The sequence below is a fragment of the Tetrao urogallus genome, assembly GCF_951394365.1.
Source record: "Tetrao urogallus genome assembly, chromosome: 2".
In the NCBI taxonomy this organism is placed as follows: domain Eukaryota; kingdom Metazoa; phylum Chordata; class Aves; order Galliformes; family Phasianidae; genus Tetrao; species Tetrao urogallus.
In genome coordinates this window covers 11,935,691-11,961,028 of record NC_136814.1, presented here as the reverse complement: position 1 = coordinate 11,961,028, position 25,338 = coordinate 11,935,691, and the positions used below count along the sequence as shown (strand labels likewise).

At 40.4% G+C, this 25,338-nt stretch overlaps 1 protein-coding gene across 4 annotated transcripts in view; it reads right to left on the bottom strand.

Moving 5' to 3' along the window:
- Positions 1 to 749: 749 nt before the first annotated feature.
- Positions 750 to 25,338, bottom strand: part of CDC42BPA (CDC42 binding protein kinase alpha) — a gene marked incomplete at both ends in the record, with an annotated part of 150,362 nt that continues 125,773 nt past the window's right edge. For 2 of the 4 annotated variants that reach the window (XM_079550162.1, XM_079550159.1), the window contains 13 exons: positions 750 to 881; positions 2,613 to 2,770; positions 3,667 to 3,784; positions 8,545 to 8,730; positions 15,689 to 15,806; positions 16,247 to 16,370; positions 17,876 to 17,960; positions 18,960 to 19,057; positions 20,948 to 21,541; positions 22,131 to 22,193; positions 23,059 to 23,275; positions 24,400 to 24,481; positions 25,189 to 25,328. In XM_079550162.1, coding sequence (XP_079406288.1) covers positions 750 to 881; positions 2,613 to 2,770; positions 3,667 to 3,784; positions 8,545 to 8,730; positions 15,689 to 15,806; positions 16,247 to 16,370; positions 17,876 to 17,960; positions 18,960 to 19,057; positions 20,948 to 21,541; positions 22,131 to 22,193; positions 23,059 to 23,275; positions 24,400 to 24,481; positions 25,189 to 25,328 — 2,115 coding nt within the window. The remainder of the gene's footprint in view (positions 882 to 2,612; positions 2,771 to 3,666; positions 3,785 to 8,544; positions 8,731 to 15,688; positions 15,807 to 16,246; positions 16,371 to 17,875; positions 17,961 to 18,959; positions 19,058 to 20,947; positions 21,542 to 22,130; positions 22,194 to 23,058; positions 23,276 to 24,399; positions 24,482 to 25,188; positions 25,329 to 25,338) is intronic. The other 2 variants (XM_079550160.1, XM_079550161.1) reach the window with 1 other exon arrangement.

Genomic DNA, 25,338 nt, shown 5'->3' with positions numbered 1-25,338 from the left:
TAGGCCAGGCCTCCAAATCTGGATATCATTGAGTATGAAAACAGGGACAACACAAATCTTAAATTAAAGGCTCTCTTAAATAAGCATCCATCTTCTGCTGCATACACAATGCTTTTTTTTTTTTTTTTTTTTCCTTTTTTAATATATACATACATATTTTACTCTAACATCTGTGTATTTATTTAAACTCTGTAGTGTAGTAAAATATGCATCATCTTAATCAATAAGTATTTGCTGGCAACAATCAGATAGACATTCAAACATGGTGGCTGAAAGCTTTTATGTGCCTCTGACATACCAATCATTCCCCATGCAGGGGAAGGGGTCTCTGTGCTGCTTCTGTACAGTACAATGAGCTATTGTACGAAAAAAAAATCCCTCTAAATTTTCTCTTGCCGATACTGGTCTGGTCTATTTAAGTTACTTTTGAGGGAATTGTGGGGTAGGATAAATATATGTCTTTGAAAATGAAAGCAGCTGTAATCGCAAAAGATGAAACCAACACTAAGACAAATCTACAGCATCTGATATTTACCAACACCCTAGCTTTACTCATTCGCTGCTGTCAAATCTGGGAAAGGGAGGGTGAGGCAGTGCTGCAGACAACCAGCTTCTACCTTCCTCTCTACCCGGCTCCCAGTTGACTTTCGGGCGGGGAATGAGGAGGGTTAGGATGGTGAAGGTGTGAACTGGAGCAAGTGAAGGGGACAGCAAGCTGCTGTAGTGTCAAATCTGAATGCTGAAGCAGTTCATGAGTCCCAACTCACGTGGTCAGAGCTCTCCAGGGAGAGGCTCTTGGTCTTGTGAGGAGAAACAGGGCTGGGAGGGCTGCTGAGGTTGGAGCTGTTCGACGCAGTGGAGTGTCTCGGCGAGTCGGAGTCCTGCAGCCAAAATACACAGAAAAACACCAGTAAGTAACAGGATGGAAAGTTTGAGTGAGTGCAGGTGTCTGAGCAACAAGTGACTGGAATCACGGGCATGCACATATTTTGTGCCACAAAATACTGAGAAGTTTTCTTGGCAGGGGTGTGAATTAAGAGTAAACTGTCAGATCAGTCTGCTTACAGCATGTGTAACCTGATGGGGACAGAAGGACACAGCAGCTGTGGGATTCTTGCAGAGTACAGATCACTCCGCATCAACAGTGTGTAGCGTCAGACTGTGAGCTCCATCTCCTGCCTTTTCACAGATCTGAGATGCTCCTGTACTAAACAGTGGAATCTGCATTGTATAGGCTTCATCACAGTTTCTTCTGTGATGCTCACAGGAAATTAACTCAATCCACCCAGATCAAGTCAGTCTAGTTAGCTCTTCCACAGCACAGCAGAGTGCAAATACGTCTGACCTGTATTTGGGCTGACGCCTGCCAGTTTTAACTGGAAGGATATATTTTTTGTACAGTGGAAATCCTGTGTGATCTCTGAATTTTCACATTTCTTGGTTAGAAAACAGTCTGGCGAAGTTTTGCTGGCCAACTTCAGATTGAACTCTTCTACATATAACTTTCTTGGTTGAAAGGACTGAGTTTAGCACTGCTGTCCTGTTGTAACGATACTTTTGTTTTGCACAGTATATAAATGATTAAATCCAGTTCCTGCTCTAAATGGAATTGTTACATGATAATTCTTAAGTAATCTCATTAACTTCACACACTCAAGAGTGAATACTACAACAAAATACCTGCTGTGAAATGTTTGCTACTACAGCTTAAGAGTCTTTGTAAATAAAGGACAGAAGGAGTATCAGCGCTTCAAGCTGTGAGAGGTTGCTATCAAGCTGTTAGTCTGCTCAGCCAGTATCTTTGGAAGCCTCACTGCTCCTGAAATCCCAGGTAAGGAGCAGAGTGAGAATTTTCTGCACGTTAAATACCAGGACCAGAGTTGAAAAAGAATCAGAACCATCTAGGTTGGAAAACACCTTCCAGATCAAGTCCAAACATCAAGCTGACCTACCGAGTCCCATCTGCAAACCATGTCCCTGAGTGCCACATTCACACACCTCTAAAATACCTCCAGGGATGGAGACTCCAGCACTTCCCTGGGCAGCCAGCTCTAATGCTTGACCACCCTTTCTGTGAAGAAATTCTTCCAAATGTCCAGCCTGAACCTGCACTGGTACAACTGGAGGCTGTTTTCTCACACCTTATCACTTGTGTCCTGAGAAAAGAGACTGACATCCTCCTCACTGAAACCTCCTTTCAAGTAATGCTACGGAGCGATGAGGTCCCCCCTCAGCCTCATTCTCTGCAGACTAAATAACCCCAATTCCCTCACAAGCCTTGTTTTCTGGTCCCTTCACCAGCTTTGTTACTTTTCTCAGCACACACGTAAGCAACTCAGTATCCTTGTAGTGAGGGGCCCAAAACTGACCATAATATTTGAGGTGCAGTGTCACCACTGCCACACACCAGGGGACAATCACATACAGAGTCTTATCAGCACAACTTGAAACACAAGAAATAAAAGTTTGCAAATTCAACAATGAGTTTTCATTTCAACAGGGATTCCCAAACTTGGAGGCAATCAAGGAGTTACACCAAACCCACAACATAATTTAACTTCCTCATCTTTATCAATGCACTTAGATTTTTTCCTCTTTATCCTATCACTCACCTCTCGCTCATAGTCCCTTGTTGGTGCATCACTGCCTTGGTCCAGGCCACCAGAGGATAAGGAACCATCTGAGGGCGATGCCATAGGCTGACGCTTTGCTCCATAGCTACCTCCTGAGAATTCCCTCCGCAATGCACTGCCATTTTGTGCAGATGATCCTAAAATGTGCAGAGGAATTAAACCATTGCAGATGCCCAGACAAGGTACTAGAAAGATGTTAGCTATTTGGCTGGCTACTTCTGCTTTCCTCTGGCATGTCCCAGGATGCTCAGCTCGTGGCTTGCTGTCTATGTGCACTTTTATCTTGTCTGATGCTAGATGCAGTTTTTCCTCTGCTCCTCAACATGTCAGGGTTAGCATACAGCAGAGACATAGTCACTGTGTTCCACACAAAGACAGCAGTTGAATAAACTGCTGTGGTGGCAGCTTCGTTCTAGGCATCTCTCCCCAGCAATACTGGGAAGAGGTAGAGTCGCACTGGAACATGCAGACTACAGCAGACACACAGGCTTTCTGCAGTCTGTTGGCTATCTTCACATGCTCCGTTATTCAATCGCTTGCCTCATCTCAGCACAGATCATTTTGCTGACTCTGGCACACAAGGATAGCATGGCAGCAGTAGGAAAGCTGTTTCCTATGCATTGCAACTCTTCCATACCAGCAGGTTTTCTACTACGCCCCCTTTGCACTAGCAGCAAGAGAAGCATCAGGAGCTCTAGAGAGTTCAGCAACAAAATTAATAAATGCGGAGCTTGTGAACAACTTGTCAACAATTTACACCACTTCAGCTGCAGCAAAGAAGTCCCAATGGTAAGAATGCCTTTTCGATTCTAAATTGACAAACTCCAGATGTGGGAAGTCAAACCTGCTAGCTGCTTATCGATGGGTTTCTTTGAAAGTGAGATTACAGTTCCGTCCAGCCCACAGAGGGAGGACGGCCAGCCATGGCTTCTGAAAGTCCTGTCTAGTGGCAGCACAGATAGGAGCAGTGCAGGTAGCTCTTCCCTAACACACGTGTGCACAGCCCCAAGGCAACACAGATCTGATTGCTTACTTGCTGCTAACCCACTGCTTGCGCTCATCGATCGTCCTGGTTCTGTGCGGGATTTCGTGATCGATGGGATACTGACAGAGCCACTGAATACGGTCCGACTTTCCTGAGGCCGAAGATTCTGCAATGCAGACACACAACAACATGTTTCTTATTGACTGCTGGCTCAACCTTGGACGTTACGGAGGAAGGTCTCAGAATGCAACAAATCCCCAACCTTACCAGAGCTGAATTATCTGAGCAGCAAGTCAGCAAAATTTGCAAAGTAATATTCTGCAATTTAGTGCAGAGACTGGAAGCACACACAGCTGACAATGAAGTGCTGAATTACATGGACGTATGCAGACAACTGAAAAGGTAGGTCTAAGAATTCAAGAATTTCCTTGAAAGGATGGTTTGTAAGCCTAAGCTGCTACAGATGTAATTCCATGTGTATTGCATAATGCGCTTTCTGAGCACATGCCTCTATGGATTTTGTTAAAATTTCCCTGTGATACCACCACTTGTGGCTTGCACGTGCAATTTTGTACGGACATCACATGAATCCCCAATGCCTGTGGAGTTATGGACACATACTGGACCATAGGATCAATCTGTCAGATAACTGAGGTGGTTCCAAAGATATGAACAGCACTTCTTCAGTCCTACAGCAGCTGAACCAAAGCCAGAATCAGCCTTGTGGTTTCAGTCTGCTCAGAGCACCCACCACTGGCTACTCCATGGATTGCCATTATCACTCCTGGTTTGCAGCCTAAGGGTTCCAGTGAGATTTTCTAAAATTGTCACTGAATTGAAGTGGTCCTATACTGAGGGAACAGATAAAACAGTGTCTTTATTCGAATATGGCAGCTCCTTAAACACAGGTTATGTCTTTAAAAGAAAAAAAAAAACAACCCACTTTGATATAATTTCTGCTTCTGTTACCTTACAGCTGACTTTAGGAGAAAAGGCTTCTCAGCTTATTTAACCCACCTCTTTGTATACAAGCTGTCTTCTTAGCCCAAAATATCCATGCCTATTGTTTCATCTCTGCCTACGCAAGAGACAAATGTGATTTACACTATTAAGTGATTAGCATTAATGAGAATTAGGCTTGGGAAGCCTTTACAGCTGCAGACTGTGAAAAGAGCTGCAGGTATCTCTGAATATTACTTTGTTTCCACTTCACCAAACACTTGCTGCAATAATGGTTATTTCTTCCCATTCATATGTCATTATTTCCCCACCCTTACTCTGAGAAAGTAACCAAATAAAAACCTACATTTTCTATTGCAATACCTGTCTAGGCTGAAATGTTACAGAAATTTCCACCCCCTGGATGGATACTCTGAAAGACCCTCAGCCACTATCCATTTCTCTAGCTGAATTCTAAAATGAGTAATCAGATAGAGGCTTTGTAAAGAACAGGTATTAGGTGGTGCAGATAATTGTTAAAAACCTGCTGTCAGTCCAATTTTACAATGACCCTTAGAGTCACTGCTGTTACAGACCTCTTTGCTATAAAGTCAACTCTTTGCTTTTCAGCCTCCCAGTGGCCTAGGAATGACAGATTTTTAGCATGCAAAAAACAAGAAATTAAAAATCTCTCAGACACCAACAAAATACACGAGAGCTTATCAGTGAAAAAGCTCTGTTTACTTCTCCCTGTAGCTACTGCTGCACTGTTTTCAAGTCTCTTTCAAAAATCCCTTGAGGATCACACTGCTGCCTCCTGCTTACTCTTTGTTTCCCAAATGAGGACAAATAACCTGCTCTGCAGCACTGAATTTCTCTCCTGGTGTCCCTCACCGTGCCATAAGCGACCTGCACTACAGCTCCCTGTGAGCAGCCTGGCTGTGCACCGACACCAGTGGCCCTACGGTAGATACAAAAGGAACCACGGGGACAGGGAATGGCTCACTGCTGTGTTTTGAGAACTGTACAGGAGAGCCAATTGCAGCAGCAGTGGTCAGTACACCAGAGCTGCATGGAAGGAGCTCTGTACTTGTAGAAACTGACAATATTTCATGTTGCAGGGACAGCAATTATATGTAACGATAAGGAGACTGACCTTCTTAACAGTGACTGAGCAGGCAACATACAGGCATCGGGGGAAGGAAGGAATGGGTGCAATAAAAAGACTAATTTATTTCATTTGTGTAGTTTAATAGTTATTTTTTTGACCTCAGTTTGCAAAGTCCATGTAATTCCTTGTAGAAAGTTTTTCCACAAAGCAAATCTTCTCTTGTTCTTTGATCTAAAATAAAAGAAGCACATGCTGGAGACCCTGGCGCTTTGGACCCAAAGTGATATGCACGCAATGCAGAAAGGGGATTCAAAGAAAAATAAATGGCAGTTAGCGGTAGTTATCAAGCAGCCAAATGCAGCAAATTAAAAACAGAGGGGAAAAAAAAAAAAGAAAAAGAAACTCGAGCTTGCTTTACTTAGAGACAAAAACCCCTCATATGGAGTAACAATCCAAATCCTAGCAGGTAAATTCATCCCTGCTGCTGAACCAAATGGAGAAATGTGACAGGATTTCTCTTTGAAGAAAAAACCTCAGCAGCAGAGAAGCTGCTTGCTGAGCAGTTACTTGCTATGCAGCAGTGAATGACCAGTCAGTGGGTGCTGCCCCACTGGGAGGCAGTGCTCCTCAGCCCCAGCCTGTACCCAGCACCTGCCACAGCGCCCACAATGCTTGCCTGCATTTCTCTGTCCACGGTGCTTCTTGTTGTTTGGTTTCTTGTATTAATTGAGGTTCTGTTTGTTATGATGTAAACCTAAGCTTTCCTTTCATGAAATGGCAGGACATGACTTAAAAGCTATTTTAAGGGTTCGTTTTCAACTCTTGCTACACACTCCAGGTTTCAATATTCAGTCAGTTCCTGGGTCCCCCAACCCCTGCACAGGGCCTGCTATCGTTCTTGTACTACAAACACAGAGAGGGATATGGGCAGACAAAAAGCAAAATCCACAGCTTTACCTTCCAGTGACAGCTTAAAGTATCTCTTCCCTGAAGCCAAAAAGAGACAACTGCTCTCCTTCACACGAGCCTAAACCTCCAGTGCTCTAAAGGGTAAAGAGGCACAAAATTTCAATGCTCCAGCTGTTTCTCCAGAAAAGCCAGGATGGATGCAGACCTGCCACCAAAGGGTGTTTTCCAAAATGCTGCAATTCCATTTTTGGATATTAATTTATGTGACCACTACACAACAGTGACATGAGTGTGCACATGACCAGTCCAAGTTCATGGCGTGAAATTTTGTTCTGGGGCTTTAGGGAAAAAAATATTTATTTTCCTCCTGCATTTCTAAATTCTCTTTAGCGTTGGATGCAGATCTGCATTACAAACCCCTTCCCAGTGACAGGGACCAAGAACAGCAAAGCAGTCTGGCAGTGAAGATTTGCTGTATGTGTCTGAAGAGTGTCGAAAGGCCACAGAAACCAACAGCAGCGTTTCCATCACAGTGGCAGGCACAGCTCAAACACACACAAACCCTCAGCAACCAGCCGTCACTGAAGAAGCACAGATCACCCACTGGCTCAGGCTGCCCAGGGCCCACCCAATGTGGCCTTTAACACCTCCAGGGATGGGGCACCCACAGCTTTTGGCAGCAGTGCCAAGACCTCAACGCCCTCCGAGCAAAGAATTTCTTCCTAACAGCTGACCTAAATCTCCCCTCTTAGTTTAAAGCCATTCCCTGTTGTCCTGTCACTATCAGACCACGTAAAAAGTTGGTCATCCTCCTGCTTGTGAGCTCTCTTCAGGTACTGGAAGGCCACGGTGAGGTCTCACTGGAATCTTCATTCCTCCAGACTGAATAAGTCCAGCTCCCTCAGCCCGTCTTAAGAAAGATGTTCCAGCCCTCTGAGCAACTTTGTGGCCTGCTCTGGACCTGTTCCAACAGCTCCATGTCCTTCCTGCACCGGGGGCCCCAGGCCTGGCCACAGCACTGCAGGTGTGACCTCACAGGGGCAGAGCGGAGGGAACAACTGACTCCCTAGCCCTGCTGACCACCCTCTTCTTTTATACACATCTATTTCACAGATTATTCATGACCTATCTGCAAATCTGTTCCAAAGCAGAACTGCAGGCCACAGCATAGAACGCAATTACAATGCAGCAGGAGGTACAAAAGGGCTCGTTTTAGTACGGCCTTATATTACCATAGGATATAGCAACCTCACGTCAGGCCAGGATACACAACAACAAGCAAAAAGAAAGCATCACTTCCATCCCTCAGATTTTACATTCCAACTGGAAGGATAATTACAGCACAGTATCTTACCTCAGTCTCTGTTTAGAACAACCAGGATTAAGGGGATCTATATGAACAAGTACCCAATACCTTTAATTTCTGATCTTCCTGCTTGTATGTATTCCAACTTTCTTTTAACTGAACCTAGAAACCACCTAGGCACAATCTGTGTCTCTCTCCATCTGTGTACAGTACTGTGTAACATTACTGCACTCCCACTATTTCACTGTAAACAAACAGCTTGAAATTTTGGTCCAGCAGAGACAGATCCAGAATCCTTTTCCTAGCACAAACTGATACACAGCATCCTGTCTCTGCCATTGACTGCTGGAGATGTACGGTGTGAAACACAAACATTATTCAGATTTCCCACAACCTTCCTGGTAACTAAAAATGCCATTTTCATAGCAAAAGGTTCAGCCCAGTTGGCAAACATTTTTTCTATTTATCTGTATCTGTTTTTTAGCTCATCAGAGCTGTTGAAAGACCACAGCCGGCAGCAGAAGACAAATCAGCTGTGACAGAAGAAAGTGAACAGGCGAAGGAAACCACTTTCCAAGGGTTTTTCTCCCATGTTAACAGCCAGGCAAAAGGAAAACCACACAGTGTTAGTAGAGTGAACACCTGACCCAGCCATCCATACCCTCTGAGTCATAAAGTTTGGAGTACCCAGGGCAGAGCACGGAGGCGGGGAAAATGCAGTGTTTATGGAATCGTAAGAGAGGAATTTTTCAGCTGAATTAACAGTCATGTGGTAGATGTGTTCAAAGTTGCTCGGAGAGGAGATCAGACGGGAGTGATGATGAGGGAATTGATAAGGGGAGCGCTGCTATCAAAGACAACAGAGAGAGAAAGCAATGAAGGATGGTTGTACAGGTTACACCAGCAACAGCAGTCTGCAAGAGCAGTCAAACGGACAGCCGAACAGCAGCCCTGCTCACTCGTCAGCACGTGGGTTCTTACATTGTCACCCCCAGTCCTCTGAGCACCTTCCTTACATGGTATCACATGGGCCTGCTGCCCTTGCTGTTGCTAAAACATTAAAAACAAATAAAACTTTTAACTCATTGGGAATTGATTCTAATATTTATTATATAATTTGTATTTCAAAGAGCACCACAGCTGTAGAAGGTGCTTTACAGACAGTTGAGAAGCAATCAGTTCCCTGCCTTGAGGAGCTTACAATCTAAAACAGACATAACACAAAGGAAGGTGAGCACAGGTGAGATGGAGTGGGGAGAAAAAAAGATGAGAATACACAACAGTTAAAGATTGTAGGAGATTTCCTTCTGTTTTTCATGCATTTTAACGGTTCCATTAAAATTAAGTATCACCCGTACAACAAACAGAGAGTATTTCTAACGGGAGTGAACAGCGTTTCGAGAGGATAGGGACACAGACTGGGTGGGAAGGTAAACTGGTTAGTCAGACAACGGGGACAATTTACTCTGTTGTAGACACACAACACAAGGCCTACATCCTTCTGTGTGATCACTGAGCCTTACAGTGCTTTAGTGAGGCGTTCAGACTTTGCTCTGCCATCTGCTTGCTGCAGAAGTGTATGCCTTTACCAGATAAGGTGCAAAAGTGCTGGGAAATTCAAATGTTTTTAACAGGTAAACTGAGCAGTGTGCTCCCAAAGTGTGACATAAAAGGAGGAGAAAACTAACCCTGCAGATTAAACAGGAACAATTTCTGATTGATCTCTACAGAATGTGCTGACACGAGTGCTCTTGTTATTAAAACTCACGTAAATCTAGATATAACAGAAGTTTCAGGGCTTGATCTCACTCCCTGTGCCATCTGCACACTTCCTGCAGGCCAGCCTGATGTGTGGATGGTGCCCAAAGGCCACCAACAAATCAAAACACCAGATCTAATTTTCCCTTCCCCACGTGTAACTGATTTTATCACCTTAAAAGAAACAGATCTGGGTACCATTCGAAATGTTAGGACTTAAAAAACAAAAACAAAACAATATGGTAGAAATTCAGCTTACCCCTCTACTAAACCTAAGGCACTACTTTTTGTATGTGGAACATATTGAAGTTTGAAAGAACATTAAATAACATTCCAATACATATTAGCAAACATTATTGTTATTGTTCTTCATTTCCGTCAGCTGGTAAAATCCAACTTTGTTCTTGTTTTTTTTGTAGTTTTTTTTTTTTTTAAATGCACAGGTATTATGAGGCTTTGCATGTTAAATGAAACATCAATTACCACATTATGGCATTTAAGACATAATACACATTAGGTTGTTATTAGAAAGTTTAGCAGCATCTAAATATGAGCACTAGAACCCACCATTCTAATAATGGTCTATGAAAGCAGACTTTGGCAAGTCACCTGCTACCAAGAGAACAGCAGCAAAGCCAGCTACATTCTTAAAAGCCAATGAGGGAGAGAAGGGAGAGTCTAAAATCGCAAGCTGAAAAGCAGAGGGTAGGCCAACTGCAGACCATGAAGATATTTAGCCAGCATTCATGAATGTGAAGAAGCCACGATATACGGCCACATTTTAAAAACGATCCTTGGAACTCTCTCCACAGACTCTGCCATTAGATGCATGCATGCGGCTCCCACTTTCTTTAAAGAATACCAAATATATATTTACTCTGAAAGTTTCTCACTTGAAACAAGCAAAGCTTCACACATAATCTGTAATGGAAGTATAATGGCTCATGTATGATGAGATCAAACTGAAGCACCATGTTCAAATATAATGGCAGTTGAGACTAGCTGTTGTATGTCAAATACTCAGGCATGCAGAATATGAAAGCAAAATCAATCCTGTAAATCTGATGTGCACAGAGAGGTGGTCTGTGCTGCAGTTAGTGCAGTTCCAGATTTCAGATCTTCACTACAAAGGAGCATCCACGATAAAGTGGCTTCAAGGGACAAGAGGGCAGAAGGGAGGCCAGACTGTACGGCCAGCTAATTGGTGACAGGCTGCTAGGGAAGAAAAACACGTACAGAAATAAGTTTGGGGATATACTAACATGAACCATTCTAAATTGTACACAGCAAAACAATGACCCCAATCGAGTATCCATGTCAATAAAACACAAATCTGTACTGATTACAGCTCTGCAAACAGCAATTAAGAATTTCTAGTTCCTGCTATGCTGTAGCTCACATCCTTGCTTGTCAAAGCCAGACTCCTAAGTTACTGCTAGCGATGAAGAAAAGAAGGATGCAAAGTTGTCTGAGCCTCTAATATATTCTCCTTTAATTGTGATCTCATTCTGAGCTTTGGGCATATTCATTTCTGTGTAAACACAGGACTATGCTGAAGACAAGAGTTTCCATCACACAGAGACCGTAGGACCAGGTGAATAGGCTGCAATTTGCCATAAACACATCTCACTGCTCATGTCACGTGCTTGTTGCATACCAAGACTTTGGAAACAACACACAGAGAAAGCAACTTTTCCCCTCGAGTGGCTGCATCAGCAAGGACATTCACATGCAGACAGACATGCTGTGCATACGGAGGCATCTGTTTAGTACACAGCACATCAAACAGACAGTAACCATATTAAACTCTCCATTTATCTGATTTTCACTTTGTACTCTCACAATTCAAATCAAGCTCTCTGAAGCTGATCTCCTAGAACACATCACTAAGGACAGTAGTAAGCTGCCAGCCAGCAAACTTCTGTTGGCCCTGCATCCAGCAGGCAGTGACCTGCCCTCCTGGTACACTGCAGCCTGCCATGCAAAGGCTGCTGTTACCACTTTTAATGCCATGCTCTGTTCAATTCTAGGCACTTTGCCTGGAAAAGGTAGCAGAGGCAGGTTAGTGGGACTTACAGAGACAAGTTTTGATTGCATTCATTTCATGTATACATATATATCTATATTATATATGCATATATATACACACTAAATATACATATACACACTATGTATATAGCGTGTATCATAAACAAAAATAAATAAATGAAAATTTAAATTGTCACTTGCTTTAGAGTTCACCCATGGGTGCTAGATAAAAACTAGGCTGTTAGTTTGTGACAATCATTCAGTGCAGAGATTAAAATATCCATTCTCTATCAAATCCTATTAACAAGGACCTTTCTGCCTACATAATACTATACTGATTCCATGAAAACTCATGCTGGATGAACAAATTCCTATCAGCAGACCCAGCCAAATCTGAAGTTGCTCGAATAAGTCAAGAAGAAACAGCAAAGTAAAAAAGGCTTGGTCCATCATTTTCATTCACTTTCTGCATTCCATAAACAACATCGACTAAAACAGTTGGATGATGGCAATTTGAGAAAACCATTGACCTTGCACCACTTGTTCCCCCTAGTGGCAGCACCCTTCCAATGTAAAAATGTATTTCCTCATTCCCTTCAGGCAAACAAAACGAAGCATTCCCAAAGTAAAACACTGCAATTTTTCCCACATACCTTTAAGGATAAATACCTTTTCTTCTGAAAAATTACATCCTATTTAGTACATAAAGTAGATACTCTTGCTGCAAAATAATCACACATGCTAAGAAACAACAACAAAAAAAACTAAACTCCTCACCATTTGGAACAGGGCTTGAATCTATTGAATTAATTTTACGTCTTTGAAAAGAAACTGTCCCACAGATGGGCTGTATGTAAAACTGGATGAATATTCTTTACGTCACATACTGACTTTCCAGGGAATGTCCTATATCCATCTTCCCTTTTTATTCTTTTATTTTGTGTGTCTTTCCAATAAGACATTGGACTCAAAATATAATGTCAGCTGCAAACACAGCTCCTTGTCCTCTGTTTTCATGCCAGAGAAAAAAAAGGAGGCAGCTTGGATCAGACTACACCAAAACTTAGTCCAGTCAAACACCTTACAGGAAATTGGTAGAAAAGAGAAAGCTGCCTGGGCAGAACTTTAATTGTGACAGAATTTCTTTTTCCTAATCTCAAGTTACACTTTCAAGTTCACCTACTTCTAAGTCCCATGGTTGGTGCTGTACTGGAAGGAATACAAACAATGACGCTGCAAGGAGCTACTGGGATAACAGACATCAAATCTGCTTTACCTGCAGTGACTTCTGCAAGCATTAAGACTACTTGCAACAAGGGAGTTTTCAGTAGCAACTTTAGAAAGAAGCTGTAGCAATCGACTGAGTGCAGAAGCCAATTCTATACTGTTAGCATATTCTATTATTTCTTCTATAGCGTAGAAAGTGACTCCTAGATTTCTTTTAAAACACCATGTTGATGGCAATAAGCAAAGTACCAGCTGTATCTCCAGACAAGACCTTTGACCCAACACAAGACTTGTGTAACTGGAATGAATTTAAAGCCAAAAGCCATTTAATGATGACACAGCTGAAGAAATATTAATCCAGGTGAGAATCTGGAAAACCTCCAGCTGCAGGTAACATTATTCCTTATTTTACAGTTGATAGATTTGGGCAATGTTTTGATTAAGAGTCTCCTCAACTTTTGATTCCCATGAACTTTCAACAATTGTGTGAAGTATGACATCTTCTAGCAGTAGTAGTTTATTTTCTTTGATAAGGAAAAGCCAGAAGTATTTGAAGGAACCCAGCAGAAAAGGAAGAGTTACAAAGAAGTCTTGATTTGCATCTTGCCCTGAAGTAAATTATCATTACTTGTTGAATATTGTACACATACATATACACAACCAGGTGAGAGAAAATCAGCCAACTTCACTTGGATTTGTCTTGTGTTTTCTAGAACCAGCTCTCTCCTTTTCATTTTTAGTTCATTTACAAACACACACATATACACAAAACGCTGCTCACTGCTCACTGCACTGAGTCTTATTGGCTCTTCTAAGTGTCTCTCATGAGATTTAAAGGAAATCCTTTCCCTTCCCTGCCTATCCTCATACAAGTAAAAGCTAGTGCCAAAAGGGTTCATGTACAAGATGAAGATCTTAAAGTACAGTGTAACATAAAGCACAGTTTTTTGCAAAAGTGAGATAAAACCAGAAGATCCTAAAACCATGATCTACTGCAGCTGCAAGTTTTCTTTTCCAGTCTTATTGTTACTTCTGTTTAGATACTGAAAAGCCCTCCTACTTCCTGCCTTGACTCCAAGCAATAGTGATAATCATTTTAGACAGCACTGCTAGAGTGATTGTACAATGGCTTAGGTTAAAGGGGACGTTAAATATCATCCAGTTCAAACCCCCAGTCGTGGGCAGGGCTATGCCCCACCAGCTCAAGCTGCCCAGGGCCCATCCAACCTGGCATTGAGAGCCTCCAAGGATGGGGCACCCACAGATCTGGGCAGCAGTGCCAGGGCCTCATTGCCCTTTGAGTAAAGAATTTCTTCCTAACATCTAACCTAAATCTTTTAGTTTAAAATAATTCCCCTTTGTCCTATCACTGTCAGATAGTGTAAGAAGTCAGTCCCTTCCTGTTTGTAAGCTCCCTTCTAGTATTGGAAGGCCACACTGAGGTCTCACAGGAACCTTCATTTTTCCAGGCTGAACAAACCCAACTCCATTAATCTTCCCTCTTAGGAGAGGTGCTCCAGCCCTCTGATCATCTCCTCTAGACCTGCTTCAACAGCTCCACATCCTTCCTGTACTGTGGTGGCCTCAGGCCTGGACACAGTACTCCAGATGCAGCCCCACAAGGGCAGAGCAGAGAGGGACAATTCCCTCTCCTCTCCATGCTGGCCACTCCGCTTTGGATGAAGTCGAGGACACTGATGGACTTTCAGGTTGCAAGCCTGCTGCTCACGTCTACCTTTTTGTCCACCAGAATGCTCAGGTCCTTCTCCACACGGCTGCTCTCAAGGAGTTCTTTTCCTAGTCTGTATTCATATCTGGGATTGCCTTGATCTAAGTGCAACACTTTGCATGTGGCCTTGTTAAATCTCATTGGATTCTCCTATGATCACCTTTTGGGCATGTTCAGGTCTCTCTCGTTGGCATCCCACCCTTCTATTTAGTCAACAAATATGCTATGTGCCTATGTCTTATGGAGGTACTCATATTACCTATTAGTATCATATAATCTGATCTTTCTTACAGAGTTCATTATCATATCCTGAATCACATCTATCATGAATGAATTTAGAAAGCAATACATAACACACAAACAATATGCTCAACATAGCTACAAGTAAGCTGTATGATAAAATCCTAATATTAATTCACCTGTATTTCAGCATAAACTACACTAACTTCAAGGAGAGTATTTCCTAAATAAGGCTATGTAGAAACAGACATGTGTGCACTATGGTTAATATTCAAGTAAAAAGTTCTGTTTCACTGATAATAATTAATTTGGAAAGGAAATGAGAAAATAGCATCTTATTCACAGAAAGAAATTTGGTTACTATATATTGTTAAAATCCCACAGTTTCACTGTCTAAGGAGAAGAGGTTTGAGAGAGAGAGGCTAAATTGGATGTAAGGACAAGAAGAAAGGAATTGAACTTACAGTAATATAGTCAATGAAGAAAGGAATTTCTCTTTCCATTTCCATACAGAATCCTGGCACAAATCCTCTTAATTGTGTATCTTCTTATGTGTTAAAAAAACTATAATCAGCACTGAGAGACCAATCTGTCTTAAAACCCAGGAAGCATTAGGCATTCCTTCCTTCACTCTTAAGTGTTATCCTTTTCATTTAATCACTAACACCTCAGCATGTCCCATGTCATTTACCTAGTTACATTGCCACTGATATGAAACAGATCAAACACTCTCAACATACACCCAAAATTGTAGTTGTTTTTCTTTTTCTTATTTGTAGCCTCTTTTGAAGTAAGTCACTCTCACATATACTTCTGCACTTACCATTGGAAGGTCTTTGAGAATCTGTATACCATCTCCAGGACCCATATGTGCTATGTGGTTAAAATTAGTTGGGTTAGAAATTAATTTATTTCTCATTTCTGGATCGCGTAGCATCTCCCTGGAAGAGAAAATACTGTTCAGGAATCTTATTCAAGGTGAAAATAGCCATTTAAAAATAGTTAAGCTTTGATTATCAGCTATTTTAAATGGAAATTAACTATTTAGCCATTTTAACAGTAATAAACTCTCGCTGTCAGCACTGGTATGGACAGGTTTTCACCTTGAAAAGACCTATGGCCCAGAACAAATGAATGCTTTTTTGCAAACAGCCCATATACCCAACAGCTACCATTAAAAATACACAAACACTAAGAGCTGATAAAAAGCTCTGTAAGATGAGCAAGAGCAGAACTCATGATGCTGTATTACATCTACATATTGCACCTCTATACTGTATGTACAAACATGCATTCCAAACAACAGCTGTTTCAGATAATGTGAATAAATGAAATCACTTGTGCAGCCAGTGCAGAAGTCAAGTACAGGTTGAACACTGACCTCCTCTGCTGCATCCTCTCCTCTTCTGGTACTCTGAATGAATAGCGGCGCTTGTTGTTGATGTTTCGAACCATTTGCTTCCGGCTGTTATCTGATGTTTCAGGAACCACCAGTTCATCACCCTCTGGAATCAAGACAAAAATGATCCAATGGGCCGCTTCACTGGGCATACATGGAATAATAATCCAAAGACATTTTCTCTGCTTTTGCCAGTGCAGCACAGCACCCATTTCCCATGAATTTCCCTGAATAAACGCTCCTTGATTTAGGAGTTTTCTTGATCACTTATTACTCTGTTATACAAAACCCATCTTAACTCATCTTCACATACAAGTTGCCACAACCATATTTTCCTCAAAATAGTACAGATTCTTTCAAACAAAATCTTTACCTTCCCTTTTCAAGGAAAACATTCTTGAAAAATCTTCAGTATGAAACACATGACATTATGAAACATGCTTGGACACATAAGCAAGCCTACAATGTGTCTTCTCACAGTGAAAACCGAGAGCTTGGAAACATTTAGGTGGGCAGGAAAGGATCTCAGTCCTCCCTCTCAAACTTTTTTTGGCAGCCTTCAGTGAAAGCCACTAAAAGCCTTGTTCTGCCAACTACCTGGAAACTCAATGCAATATCCTGTTCCATTCATTTCCTCAAATATTTAAACTCTGATATTTTTTGCTGTAACTGTGGGAAGAGGGAAGATTTTTATTCCATATGTGTAGGTCTGGCAAGGCATCTTCAATAAAAATGTGAAATGTGCAGCAATGATCATCATACAACAGGAATATCGTTCTGAATGAATGCTGCAGCTGCTCTGCCTTCTTTTATACATACTAAGACTAAGGTTAAATTTAATATGCTTGAACATATCCAGCAGCTAGTGCTGAGAACAAGAATAGTTTTTGTATGGAACTGAAACCTCCTTTTTCCCTAAGATCAACTGCAGACTTCATGACACATCCACCAAATTGTTCCTCTCTGTGACTGCCACTCCTTTTGCACTAATTTGCTCACAGGTGATTTAAGCAAACAATGAAACACTGTCAACAACAGTATGTTTATTTCCACTACCTTCAGAATAATTGCTAAAAATACACACAGCTTTTGACTGCTAAACTGCATAGATCACACCTCTCACTTAAGTAAAGCATATTACGCAGTTTTATGCTTTTGAAGTGTGTTCCAACAAAGAAAAAAGGCCAAAAAGACTCTTAGCATAAGTTCACTTTGGCACACAATCATGTATGCCCCTAATTAGAAGTTAAGAATATATAAAACTATACTTTTTTTTTTTATCCTTGGGAAAGGCTTCTTTAGGTCAAGTATAGTATTAATTTCTATCCAGCGCTGCCAAGGTAACTATTAATCCTTAAACTATGAAGGCATAGGTAGATGTCATCTTGGCATTTAATACTAGATCTGGGAGAAAAACTCATCATTCTCTTATTCTCAGACTTTTACAAATTTTCAGTGCATATTTAGGAGGGGAAAAAAAAAATCAGACTACCTGTCTGTCAGACAACTGTATCGTTACAACTACTGTGGAATCTGTAAGCATGGCTCTCTCCCAGAATGCTCTTTCTAAACAAAAACTTTCATGATGAAAAACAGCTCCTCTTTACTTACCTGCCATTTTGTTTTTGAAATATATTAATCTAACCGTCTCCAAACCTAAAAGGTTGAGTGATCCTTCTGTATTCAAGGGTCGTACCTGAAGCAAGGAAAATCAGCTTTTTAGTAACTCTACTTATATAGCACATCTTCTTCTAAAAGCTCCAAGGAGCAATATAAACTTCATAAACACAGTACTGTTATAACATCAACCAGACAGCAGAACAGTGTAACTGTGCAAAGTAAAGTTTGCCTCAAAGAAGAAAGAGAGGCTGGAGGAAGCAGTGTTTTCCTCTCTCATGACACATGCATGCTCTCAGAATCAAGAGTTGTGAGTCATTAAATCCTCAAAGCTGAGGTAAGGGCAATTTTAGATTTTAAACTCCTGTTTGGAGATCTAGAACACAGAGAGCTGCCTAAAATTCTCTTTAAAGACACAGGTTTAACACCATTCCTACCAGCATTTATATAAATATTTCCATAAGAAGCCTACTTCATATAACAGTATAGTTTTATCTAAGATGTGCACAAACCACTAAGCTGTGCCTTTGGTTTGTGTTAGTATCATGTCACAATTACACTTTTTGACTTGTTAAGACTATATATAGACTGCTAAAACCTACTAATATTTTTGACCTACAGCTTCATAAGGAAACAACCATTCCACTCTTCAGCTGTGTTAGAAACAAGCCTTTCTCTCTCCAGCTTTAAATAGAGAATGATTCAGTTGGAAGGGACCTACAAAGATCGAGTCCAACTGCCTACTTCAGTCAGAGCATTCTACCAAGGATATTATTCAAATGCCTCTCCAACATGGATAGGCGTGGGGCATCAACTACCCTGGCTATGAAGCCTGCTGCAGCTGTAAGACCTCCTAAAAGTTCAGGTAGTGCCAAGTTTTCAAAAACTGCTTCCATTCGATAAGTGATCAAAACCTGACAGAATTCTGGCTGCAATACTTCTTTTAATTCAATCATGTTTAAAACAGGCAGTTTTAATGACAACCTCTAATGTCCTTAAAAACAGCACCGTATGACCATAACAAAGAAATATCACAGTGCAGCCATATCCTTTAACTGATACTAAAACAGCAAGTTACCTTTTTGAGAGGAATAGTCTGAATCCACTCCATGGAGTTCACGTCAAAGATATCAATTGCATTTTCGCTATACACAGAGAGGTATGGTGCATTGTAACCTGAGACGGAATGATAAATTGTCATGTGCTTTTAGACAGGGCTGGTGATACACAACTTCTCAGGGTCTGACCATACTACTACTACTAAGAAACACAGAAAACAAAACTACAATCCAACAACAACCTTGGCTTAAAAACATGTTATAACTAAAAAGAAGATCATGAAATTTATTGTAAAAGCAAACCAACATCAACAAAAAACCTAAAACCATCAGAAGATTTTTGTTTTAACTGTGCAGAACCAAACTATTTTTACTATATGGGGCTCCAATTTACATTGCCAAACACTAATGTGGTTCAACGTTTTTTTCCTCTAAAAATTCTATCTTTAAGAGTTTTTAGTACATGATGTGTATTTAATTTAGTGTTATTTAATAACCGTCACTTGTTTGAATGAGTTTGGTCTCCGGACTACATACTAAGTGAACATCAGTTGGAACTAAGCACCATGACATAGTGCTCATGTTTCCTTCTAGCTCTAATTCTCTTTTTGTGTTTTCCAGACCGTAAAGAGAATTCTATGCTACTCATCTGGCACATGTCCCCAGCATGAAATTTGTTCCACTGGGACCACTAAGGAGAATTCAGTATTTCCATGTCGCCAAAAAGACTGCCATGGTCTGCCAAGAATAACAAAAGCATTGAATTTATGTTTAAATCTAACAGTTTTGCTACAAAATATACCTCTATTTTCAGTTGGAACAAAATCAAATTGCTTTGTTTAAGGGCAATGAAAGAAATTCCACAGGTGTCAATGACACAAACATGTCATATATGTGAAAATATCTGTTTTTAACCAAATGTAATATTTCATTTCGATTCATTCACTATTTGAGTACTGATACTGTAATAATCATGCTCTTGCTTGGAAAACAGAAGTGATACACAGCCTGTAAAAATGGATCCTTTCACATTCAGAAGAGGCTTTACTCAGACCAGGAGAAACATTAATCTCCCCCTGCAGCATGACTGCAGAGCTGCCACAACGAAGTAAGTAAGAAGCCTAAGACTGTGCTCGATTGCAAACAATCTGAGGACAAATTTGGCTACTCTTCAAGAACACTCAGAAAGACAACAAAAAGAGAAAGCTAGGCATTGCATTTTTTCCTCTGTCACACATATAAAGTTCCAACTTTAAAAATATATATATAATAAACGCTTAACATATGTCTTGTTGGGAATTGTAATTTTGAAAAACATCATTTTTTTTCCCTTAAGGTTAGGAAATACATTTTCTACATTGCCTGTCAGATGTTGTATTTTGGAGAGGAAGAGGGAGTAAAAAATTCAAAGCTGAATTTTAAAAAAAAAAGTGAGGAAAGAGAAAATGAACAAGAAACAAATTGAGAGAATGAAGGAGGAACATAAAAAGAAAAGAAAAAAAATAACACAATAAGCAAGACTCTACCATTAAGAGAAAGACAAGTTAAACTATCAGATCCTGATGACAACAAGAAAGTTTGAGTTTCAATGCTGAGACGAAGTTCAATCAAATTGCAAGGTTTTAAACAACAACAGTCTAGTTTCAGTAGTAGTGAATGCAAACAGATCCCAGATAGCCCCTCTAGGACCTAAGGCTTTCTGCTGTTCTAGAGTACAGGCCATGAGTTTAGAAATCAGACATCGGGCAACTTACTTCAAGATCCAGACCTTTGATTTCTTTTTATGCTAGCTACAACAGCATATGTATGTTACAGAGTTTGCAAAGCCAGTGTAAATGAGATCAAGTTTAAACCCTCTGACGAGACTTAAAGCTGCTGACACAGAAGCTGAGTCTTCATTTAACTGTTGGGCAATTTTCCTCGTATTTCACTTTCTGTGGATATTAATAGAAGCAGGGATCACTTCAATGTATAATAGCAAGTTAAAGTGACACACAGAGCAACTTACAGCAAGATGATGGAGTTGCAGGCCACATCAATTCTTGTTGTCTCGATCTTCGGCCCTGGCAGTCAACGTAAACCCCTACGCTGCTAAAACACAGCAGGTATTCTTTATTTGAGATTTCGACTGCACAGATGGCATCAGTTGGCTGCTGTGAGATAAATGATAGCGTGTGGTCATCTGGATGGAGCAGACTGTGTGGGCTGCCTTCTCCATGAAGGGGATGTTTTAAGAAACCTGACTGGTAGCCCACACAAAGTCGCTCACTGAAGACCGACATCCACTGGACGTTCCCCTGGACTTGGATCTCCTTGATCTTTTTGTGACGCGTCTTACTCTGATTTAGTTCATAACAGAGGACCTGCCTTTTCATAGCTACACACAGGCATGTAAGGGCTCCATGGCGCACATGTCCAGAAACTATTGACTGGCAGCCCTTTGTTTCTGCCAGCTTATAAAACTCAGTCTCCCTTCCATCCAGGGCTGTCATAGGGAAAAGTCGCACGTGACGGTTTCGTCCTGAGATTACTGCAATGAGCTGTTCGCTTGGGATAAGCTCAATCTGATGAACCTTCTTATTATCACCAACACGGATTATCTCTACAATAAAACCAAACAGAAACACCACAATTCATGTATATCATGGTAAAATGCAAACCGATTAAAAACTCTGTTGGGTAAGCACGAGAAATTCCCTTTATTACTCCTTTGCTTTATTTAAATATACAACAATAAAAACTTGTATTTTAATGATTCCAAAACTGATAATGGCTGGATAAAATCTGACTCTTATCAGAAAAAGGGACAAGCAGGCGCTTCAATAGCAGCTGAAGTGTTATTAACAATTCATTTTAAAAATAGTCATGTCTCTACTCTACTGAAAGTGAGGTTTAATTTCCAGCACTAAGGAGGAGGTTACAGTGAACACCAAGCCAGCCTCCTTACTGCAGTGCGCAGCAAGAGAAGAGAAGGCAAAAGTCCTAGATAGCCAAAACAGAAAGCACAGATACCCAAAACAGAAAGCACACAGAACAGTGTGATCTTGATCATCTGCTCTCGCATAGGGCTGCCCAGCTGGTAACACAATAAAACCAACTAAAATGGAACTGGGGATACTGAAAAAGAAAAAGCCTTATGAAGTCAGTTTTTGATTATTAAGGGAAATTATTATCAGTTTCCAGTCTCTTACCGTCTTTGGTGACATGCACAACAAATAACCCTTCTTCATTCCCCAGTGCTATTCTTTCATGATCTACGACATTAATTAAAAAAAAAAAAAAAAAAAAAAAGGTTATTTTTAAAGCACTTTTTCAACAAGTGTGATAATTCTGATTAACAGTTTTTTAATATCTTGAAATAAATAAAAAGCCTTAACCAACACAGCCTCTTTTGCCAGGTAAATAGTGACAGAACAAGAGGGAATGGCCTCTAGTTGCACCAAGGGAGATTCAGGTTGGATATCTGGAAGGACTACTTCTCAGAAAGAAGGCATTGGTCAGGCATTGGAACTGGTTGCTCAGGGAAGTGGTGGAGTCACTTTCCCTGGAGGTGTTTAAGGAAAGGGCAGATGTGGTACTTTGAGCTGTGGTTCAGAGGGCAATACTGGCGGTAGGTAGACGGCTGGACTTATCTTAGAGGTCTTTTCCAGCCTTAACGATTCTATGATCTACCAAAACTAAACAAAACATTGGAAACCACCCTGGCTTTCAAATTTCTAAAAAAAAAAACCCACATTTTCCCACTTCTCCTGTTAGCAGATATAACACAAGAAACATTATTTTTAACAAATCACTCGGATATTTAAGTATACTACTGACACTGAAATAATTAAGACATCAAATTCAAATAATCTGAGTTCAACATTTTGTGTGGTTGCATTTAAAATTACTAAGCTCTTTCTCAACTCTCCAGTTCTCTCTCTGGACACAGAAGCAGACTATTGTAAAAATCAGTGATTCACACCTATTTTATGGTTCCAATTTTGCCCAGTGAAGGAGTTGTCTTTACAGAATAGCAAAACTGCAATATCCAACTGTTAGCCAATGTAGCTCATTATTATAAATGTGTGCGTATGGGGGAATGTCATTACTGAGCCAGATTTCTTATTTATTTCATACCTATGATTGCTGCTGACTGTGTTGTTTTGATGAGGGGTAAGGTGCTGTCATAAGCTTCTTTGGGAACATAGACTGAGCGGTCTTTGAGTTTGTTCTTCTTCAAGATTCTATGCAATTCATTCAGCACTCCTACCCACTTGCTTTTTTCATTCTCACCGTCTGTTAGAATCAGGATTGAACACTTATTACTGGTTGCAGAGAGTTGGGAAGCTGTGACCTGAAAAAATTTTAAATATATATTTTAAATCTTAAGCAATAAAAGATTTCATCCCGATCATTTATACAAGAATATCAAATGCATTTAGATGCTCCTTCAATTAGCTGTCTGAGCAAAAAATTTAACCTTACTTAATAGAAAAACTATCACAGAAAAAGCTAATGTGAATAACTCAGCAAAATCTGAAAACTTTACTTTCTTACATGCATTTATACTCATTCTGTAATAAGGAAACACTCACTCTAAATCAGAGTGGTATTCATCTCAGTGATTTTATAACGTAGAGCATTCCTTACAAAGCAAACCATATTTTTTAAACAATAGCTTTCACTGTTAATGAATGCAATAGGAATGGTATATACACAAGAATGATTTATGAAATTTTTCATGTACTTGGTACAACTGTAACAGATAAAAGTGAGAACTACTTTGGGATATTTATCTCCTCTCAGCATGCAGAGCAATGAATAGTCTGAAAGCAGGAAAGTCAAGGAGTGGAATACAGTGGTACAGAAAAGAAATGATACAGGAATTAGACACCAAAGATTTTTCACTGAGGTCAAATCTTCAATTAAATATCCAGAACAGTAATAGAAAAAGTCAATGACGGCAAAATGCTCTGATACCATGCAAATGACAGATTTTCATGAATATGCTATGCTGGATTTCTGTAATAACTACCTGATGAGGTAGTTATGAGATCCAGTGCTCATGTACCAAGAATTAATATACAACAAAGGCTTCAGGAGTAACTCAACAAATCAAACTAAGAAGCAGAAAGCAACTCTGGGAAATGAAAATGTAGAAAATCATGAACAAAAGAATTCCAAGTGACGAACAGAAAGCTCGTAAGATATAGGTCTTAATGAGAAGATTAGAAAGAAAAAAAAACTGTGTAAAACAGAGATGGGTGCTATGTATCAGTGCTATTTTACCATGAAAAAATTTATGATACGCGTGGATAGAAGTACAGAGCTTTATGCACTGCTGCAGCCATGAATACCGCGCAGCCAGAACTTGCAGAAGAAGTTAAACATTAGTAAGCACTCTGTGAATGCACATCGCACGTCACCGAGTGAAATCCTCTCCTTCTGGGTTAATAAGTTCAAGACACACATACTTACTCTAAAGATACAGGGGATATCTTTTCGATTTGCATGGATGACATCCGAAGCCAAGACAGAACTCACTGAGAATTCTTCATCCCTTGTGGAGACCATAAACATTATTGCAAAAGAGTTAAACAGAGTCAAATCTGTGTACTCGTTGTTGTTGTGTGCTTTTTTTTGAACTTAATTTCCATAGTACCGATAATCTTGATTTGCTAATCTTTTTCTTTTTTCTTTTGCTAAGGCACAAGAAGACAGTACTGAGATCTAGCTTTTAAAGTCATTGCAACTTTTCTGGTTCTCTGCAGATGAAACACATACATGCTTTGCTACGTAACTAATTCCTGGTATATGCCGAAAGAAAAAAAAACTACTCCAGATACTTGTTTTTATGTCTGTTTAAATTTAAAACTTTTCAAAAATCAAACTACAAAGAAGACACTGAAGTAAGAACATCCTTCCAAGTATTTCATAAAAATCCAAACACCCTAGAAGTTTTAATGTATTCAATTATAGCTTACATGTCCTCTCAACCCTCAGTGATATCAGCAGCACTTCAATAATGCTGAAGATGAACAAGGTACAAATCCTTCTACATAAAAAGTTATACTAATTTTAACCACAAAGATCAATTGATCTTCAAAAACTCTATCCAACCTGAAAAGAATATAATTATCTTCTTTATGCATTCCAGATCTTCTACACAGCTCAGGAGATGAAATGTAGTACATGAAGTAGTAATGAAAGCTGAATTGCCACCCCCCACTCCCACGGCAAGCTCCAACTCAGCACCAGAAAGCTTACCTCATGTCTATGACCTGACTCACTACCACACTTGGCTGCGATGCTTTTCCTTCTGCTATGTCATACAGGAAGAGTTTAAAATCACAGATTACTGCCAGCGCTCTCTGCCAACCTTTCTTTACACCAGCTGGTTTTGGTACCTATAGCAAA